Consider the following 7,820-nt stretch of genomic DNA (forward strand, 5'->3'; position numbering starts at 1 on the left):
GTTGAAGCGACCAGAAAAAGTATTGCCAATCTTCATGACATTTTCAAGGTGAGAGATTTGACTTTTAAATTACTACCTAAGAGTCTTACATACCTAGAAAATAGTCAAAGAAGAGTGGGGTGTCCCGTTTCTAGACTCCATAGCATCGAGGTAATTCTCCATGAAGAGAGTGGGTTCTCATCCTTAACATATTTCCTAATGTCGGACAATTGTAGATCGTGTCAAGGTGGCATTCTCGGCCTCTTTGAGTCCTTTCTCCAGAAAATATATGAGCTTGCGTGCCTTGCCCTTGGTCATTTGAGCAAGTTGATGGCCTTCAATTCATTCAATATATTGTTGTACTCGCTCACGTAAGTGGTTGGAGGTACGACTAAAGGAGCCCTTAAATAGTTGGTCTCGACATAGGCCAGTTTAGTGATATTGACTCTTATTGAGGTGTTGTCGTCTTCACCATCATAATCTCTAAAGAGGTCATCTTCAATTTCAGCCCTAGAACTTGGAGGTCGGATGGGATGAGCTCGGCTAGAGGTGGCCTAGGTTCTTTTTTTTTAGAACGCTGCTCATATGAAGTGCGACTAATCCCCGCGGGTTAAGCACACATAGCCCGTAAACAAATTTAACCATTTAACCAGACGCAGAACTTGTTGCCTGACGGGCTCGAATTCAGGACTTCATGGAGGCCGGTGGGATATCCACCTCTTGTTGCCGCTAGGCTAGAAGAGGGATGAGGTGGCCTAGTTAGGATTGGCAGTTGTGGTTTAGGGCGAAGAATGAAAGGGGGTTATTATCGGGCTCATAGGCGGCTTTGAATTTGTGTACATTGTTAGCGCGAACCTCGATTGTGAGCACATACGTCTAAGAACTCATTTCCTTGAACATATCTCACAGCTCTTGCATTTTTTTCTTTGTGGCCATGTCCCTCAGGCTTGAGCTTTCATCCATTTGAGCAGTAGTCTTGACGAAGCGTTCAATTTTCGAGTTGTTTTTTGGCACCGTAGTAAGAGAAGAGAAGAACTGCAAGGTAAGGAAATTGTTAGAACAATCAAATTTGTTGATTTTAGAATAGTAATACAAATTACTATTATGCATATTTGTCCTAAGAAAGGTAAATACACTCAATTTTAAAGTCTTATTTTATTAATCATAAGAGTTTGTATTAAAGTGTAGTGTGAGTTTCAAATGAAGTAACAATAAAGAATACATCCCTCATCCTCTCGTTAGATAAGCACTCATCATTAGTTATGAAATAAGACAAGGAAAACATAGTTAATACAACTTAAAATAGAAGAAACCTCTGTGTGGCTCACTCTTCGTAGCCGTTAGCCTCTTCTACATCCTCAATAATCGGTCTGTTGCACCTTCTTGCATCATCAATGACCTCAATCCACACCTCCAAAAACTTTAGCCATTAGGCTTCCCTCCACATATTAGGGTAGTTGGAACACATCCAAGAGTTGAGGGAACATTCCTCTAGAGGAATCACTTCTCTCCACGGTATCAACCTCTCCCTAACGAATTTATTGACCAAATTCAAGGTGCAGTATGAGGTAATATAATCTAGTCCGAATAGCATGATAAATGGGCACACATCCCTAAAGTAGTACATATGATCTAAGCGATACCATGGAATTATATCTTGAATGGGGTACCCTCTAATACTAGTTATGTGGGAATGACCAACTAGTCTCAGCGTTTGTTGGTGAGAAAATGAGGTGCAATGAGATTGTCTAGGAGCCAGAGGTATAAGGTCAATGGTGATCCTTTTCTAGAAATCTTAGAGGTGATATGAGTGGTCACTATGTCCCATTAGTATCTCTACTAGCATCATGTCTAATAAGTTTTGATGACCATATTCTAGAGCCATAATGACCTTAATTATCTAAGATGATGATGACTTACCCTCAATTGGGCATAGCAAATAGCAATAAATGGCTTACGCTATCTCCATGTCTCTATATCCTCGTGGGTGCCACGCATAATATCATCTTGCCACATATTGAAATTGATCACACTATCTTTGATGAGATGTCTATCCACATGGTCAGTAGGACCAAAGTAGTCATTTAATAGCTTATGTGGCGAAGGAGATTCATAAATCGATGCAAGTTATAGGATATGAGGTGTTGAGGACATCATGATTTCTCAAACTCCTCAATCGCCGGGAAAATATGTTGATCTCCAATGACGAAGGTTCGAGTGATTTGGTTCAAACAATGTTTCATATGAAACATGAACCCGATATCGATATCGGTTCACATAAGAGATAAGAACTCATTCAGACCAAATCACTCATAAGATGCCTCAAAGGTGAAGAAGCAACAAACATAGAGAGCAAGAGAAGAAGTCTCTAGGAGTGTCATCTCCTACAAAACAGACTCCAAAGAAAAAGCGACATTGTCACGATAATCTCCTTCCTAGTTTAGTATTTAAAAGTCTTGACCCTCTATTTCTACTACAAATGTATTCACGTATTTACATATATAATAGACAAATACTTGGTTTACAATGAGTTCTGTTACAATGAATAAAGGAGGTGAGAATTCTCACGTCAACATCGCTCTATAACAGATCACCGAGTCCTGTCGGCACATCTTGAGCAAGTAAGATTAGATGTGTATGTGGTGTTTCACAACACACGGTCTACACTATCTTGAAAGTAAGAGACGATGTGCCTCGATAGGTAGGATCCCATACAAGAAAGCAATCAAATGTGAACTCGAGGGTCACATTGTAAGTTAAATAGTGTAAGATTTATTGGGTTTTTTTTCTCCTAGTTGGAGAGACTCAAATTGACGTAGAATTTATTTAGGCCCACGTAATTTAATGTGAAGTAAAATTATTTTCATCTATATTTTTGAATTTGGTTGACAACAAGAAAAGAGAGAGAAGATAGAACAAATACAAGTTTGAGGTAACAACCGGAGAAGATGTATATTTGTTGGAGTTTATATTGTTTGATCGACCTCAAACTTTTATAGCTTGTTGGTTATTTATGGGACTATGTTATAAACGGTGAAAATCTGTATTCTAAGGCTTCTAAATGAGTTCGACGAAAAACCAGAAATGTAGAATTCGTATTCTTTGTTGATCTTGCTCTTTCTTGTTCTTTGTTGTGTGATATAGATGCAATTGATTAGTGAGTCTAATTTGGTTATAACTAGAGTGAACCCTCACTTATAACATTGTTAATGATATTGAATTTTAAGTGACCTATATAGGTACTGTAGTTTTACTCTCGATTTGAAGATGTTTTCCACGCTAAAACTTGTCTTGCATTGTCTCTTTGATTTCATTATGTTTTTGTTAAATTTTCAACTCAAATAATTAAGAAAATGTTATGTTTTGATAAATACATTTTCCCATCAAGATCTTCATGTATTTACAGTTGGCCAACTATATTTTTCGAATAAATAATCAAATTCCTCAACAGAATCATCAGTTTTTTGTACACTTTTTAAATCGAAATCTTGACTGACCAAACTTTCATTCGTTTCGGTTCGTCTCATTCATTTCGGAGAAAAACATTTTGGTTTGGATCGATTTAATTTGTTAAGAAATCATTTGGATTATCTTCCTTTTGAATATCATAAAATAAACGAGAATACCACTCTTTCAAGATTGCCTCGTCCTAAAGTGGGATGAGAAATCGAATGTAGAATTTTAACAAACTGGGATGTTATTGACTCATTCAAGAGTCGCCACCTAATTTTTTTCAAGAAATTAGTAAGGAAATAATTTCAGAAATTCCGTTTGAAGGTCGGTGTTGGGTGACGTGTGGAAAAAAGTCTCGGTGTTATGACCTACATGCCTATCCTAAACGGACGGTATTTACTATGAAACAATTGACATTTTCAAAACGTGAAGATCATTACACTTTGATTGAGTTCAAAACCTATGAGTGTTCATCAGTTTGTAGCCTAAGTCTAAAAGGGACTATGTTAGAAATTCTTATGATAATTATTATCCACTTGTTATATATTGGGTTAGAGTTATATATCTTTAGTAGAAAAATTGTTTAGCATGAGAAACACACCTTAAATGCTCATCCACACATTCTCATAGATATATAGATTGCACAACAAGAATCAAATTGATGTGCCCCTTAATCGGCACACAAGGATCATATATATATCAAAATCAAACAGGCCAACCATTAAATTACAACTATGCCCCAACCAGCTAACACATGGTATGTCAAAGGCCTACATGAAATGATCTTTGAACAAACTTATGTTAGATTTAATCCAAATACGTTGATATACATTGTGTTAATTTGATCATAACAAAATATAAAGACTAATCAAACTGATTTATTAAAAGGCTTAATTGAACCTTTATTAATTAAAGTATATAAAATTTGTATATATAGAGACACTCATGAAAATAACCTAATATTTTATGTTTAGACACTTATTCATGTGTGAGTAGGGAGGTGCGACCGACAGAAAGAGACCTAGATTGTGCAAAAAAATGTTTTTAATTTATAAATTGAAAACGATTATGTTATTGAGGAATGTTGTTTAGAACTAAAAAAAGGCGAATGAAGATTAATAAAACCGAACTCCTTTGGATCATTGACACGCTGCCTCAACCTCAGAGGCGAAGCAGTAATTGTTCATAAATTTAATATAGTATTTGTAATTATAATCTCACTTGTTATATATATAGGTATGAACAATAAAAACATTTCATTTAATTGAGAAAATGGATTGAGAGTAGATCTAGTTGTGCAGTCCGCTGTCATATAGGCCCCTAGAGAACCGACAGAGAAATGAGGTCGGGCCTGTACAAAACTCTAAAATCGAACCCTGCCAACCGTAGCACCTCGCAATCTCGAGTTTGTATGCCTTCCAAGATTTTGTTACACATATTCATAGTTATCATTTTATATTCAAGGAAATGAAAGCAAGATCTGTATTAAAAATACCTTTATATGATATAAACTCTAAATTAGCATTTTATATCATTTAGCCAAGCCCGACCTTTAGATAAACCAAGATTGACTTATAACCAAGTGAGTTAAACATCTTCTTGTAAATTAAACACTAAAATTTTATCCTTTTAAATTTCCTCAATTAATACAGAGAAAATTAAAATAGAAAAAAAAAACACTTACATTAGTCTAATATTTTTTTTCTGGTTGTTGTTGATAAAAGAGACTTAGAGTTCTTTTTATTAAAAAAAAAGTCTACAAAAAAAGTATCGCTTAAGTTAAAGTGAAACAAACATCTATCTCAATAAGTTAAAATTAACCATATAGAATAATCAAAGTACATCAGAATATAAGAATAATATGACTTTACCCAAAGATGGACCAGGATTCGGTGGTGGGGTGAGCTTAAAAAAAATTTAGAGTGGAATAAAGTAAAAAATGAAAAAAAATTGAATAAAATGGGTAAATAAAAGTATGTTTTACCATTTTTTTAATAATTAAATAAATAAAATAGTGAATTCTATTTAATTTTTAAAAAAAATTAGGGGTAATATCATATTTTAACAGTAAAAAAAAAAAAATCGACACACCCGAACCCTACCTAGATTCGTCTCTTACTTTACCATAATCAATTTTAGTTCCTTGACAAGTATTCCAGTTTCGTTTGGTGACTGGGACATTTCTCTACATATCAGCTATATTGTGTTATCAATTTGAACATCTCACTAGTCTCTTATCAAAACTTTTATAATTTTTTCTACCCAGATTCGGTATACAATATGTCCTAAAAACTTATGAGGGCGTTAGCCACAAATAATTACTTTTGACTTTCTTAGCCAACCATTTACGGATCATTTGTCTTTCTTTTGGGAAGCAGACCAAACCGAGAGTTGTGGACAATCTCCTCCATATCTTGATTATCATCTGATAGTTCCCAAGTCCCAAGTAGATGAGCAGTTCTCTCCATTTTCATCTAACATAATACATAAGGTGTTTTGGGGATGACCACATGAAATTCACTGATTTCTGTTTCTCGTCATGAGTCTCTCAGTATGCTCATGAGTCTCTCAGTATGCAAGCAAAAGAATGAAACGATGTCAACATGGTGTCCGCGATGCGGCCGATGTCGAATTACTTCTTAGGCTTCCTCCTTCATAATGTGACATTATATTGGAGAATAAGAATGATAATGAAACATATCGCAATGAAAAATCATCGTATTATTCTCAACTCTATTTTATTTACTATTATCTTTTTGGTACCGTTTATCTTATATTTTTAAATTATAATATATTTTTATAATAAATTATTTCATTTATAATTTAAAATATTAAAACATAATATTGTTATGAATAAATAAATTTAAAACTATTATTAAATTTATAAAATATGAAAAATAAATAAATATATTAATCATACTATATATTTATAAGTTTATCGTTAGGAAGGCTGAACATTAAAATATCATCCATGCCAAATTTCCAATCAACCAAATTAAGAACCTAAACTAATAAGCATTTGGCAATCTACTAAGAAAAAGTGGTACAAGTGGCATGCCTATTGTAGACAAGTAAGAAAAGGTGGTACAAGTGGCAAGCCAGTTGTAGACAAATTAAGGCCTTTAACAAGACATATGGTTAAATCTCCCCAAACTATCAACATCTAAATGAGATGAAGTAGAAGTATATTTGTTGAGCTAAACTCATCCTCATATTCAATTGATTCATGGGTTAACTCAACTAAATTTACTTTTTAGTGTTTGGACTTCAAATTATATTATATACAATATTTTAATAGCTAGGTAATATTAAATGCTTACCACTTGCCTTTCACTTGCAAACTAAAACAAACCAATGAACAACAAACATGTCCCATCTCCCACTTGACCCTTCACATGGCGTTAAATTGCAGCCCAAGGATTCCAGACATCTGTTAGCAGCCACATCTCTCTGTTTTACTTCATATTTAAGAAGTCATTCCTCTTCCTTGTTTCCTTCACATCAACAAGTACAAGACTCACAACTTTTTTCCTTTTAAAGTCTCTTAAGGAACACCAAAATAATGATTACATCCAACAAACTCGTGAACATGGTTAGTAGGTGGCGAAAATGGGCAGCTATCAGCAGGAAACGGATCCTGGACACAAAAAGCTTCGAGAAGGGCCATTTTGCGGTTTACACAAGCGAAGGAAAACGTTTTGTGGTTCCATTGGCCTATCTCAATAATCTTGTCATGTTGGAAATCTTTAGAATGGCTGAAGAGGAATATGGAGTGGATGGGAATTATGGGAATGGTCCAATTGTGCTTCCCTTTGATGGTGCCTTTATGGAATATGCTATTTCTTTGATAAAAAGATCAAACTCCGGTGAAGATATAGAGGAGAGGCTGATCGTGATGTCAAAGTTTCCCTGTGGTCGGTTATGTTTATCGTCTTCTTTGTTTGTCCAACATGATCAAACTGTCTGTAGCTTTTGATTTTGTGTTGTTATACCAGTTTTGTAAATGGAAGAAAGTTTAGTTTATCAAAAGAAACATCATAGTGTGATCACCAGAACGATGAATATGTCTTATTTGGAATGAGTTTGAATTGAATATAGATCATAGAGATGTATTAGCTATCTATATATTACAACATTGAGTATGCCATCTATATCTGAGAAGCATTGTTGTCCTGGCCATAAAGAATCTCAAAAGGGGTGATGATTCGAACTATTTGAAAAAGAAACGAGTTAATAAGATAAGAACACATGAAAAAGTCATCTTCCCAATAATAATATAGTGGCATGAAAGCATGGACAAGACAAACTAACTCGATTCATCTATAGTAGATGAGAAAATTTGTTTTCCAAAACTCCATTATGTTCATTTCGTGTGAGGATGCTATATA

The 7,820-nt window shown here is 34.5% G+C and overlaps 1 protein-coding gene across 1 annotated transcript; it reads left to right on the forward strand.

Annotated features, from left to right (window-relative positions):
• Nucleotides 1-7,021: 7,021 nt before the first annotated feature.
• On the forward strand, nt 7,022-7,408 carry LOC124924509 (auxin-responsive protein SAUR68-like). Its single transcript, XM_047464537.1, has one exon. The coding sequence runs from the start codon at nt 7,022-7,024 to the stop codon at nt 7,406-7,408; it is 387 nt and encodes a 128-aa protein (XP_047320493.1).
• The last annotated feature ends 412 nt before the right edge of the window (nt 7,409-7,820 follow it).

Source organism: Impatiens glandulifera, chromosome 2 (genome assembly GCF_907164915.1).
Source record: "Impatiens glandulifera chromosome 2, dImpGla2.1, whole genome shotgun sequence".
Taxonomy (NCBI): Eukaryota; Viridiplantae; Streptophyta; class Magnoliopsida; order Ericales; family Balsaminaceae; genus Impatiens; species Impatiens glandulifera.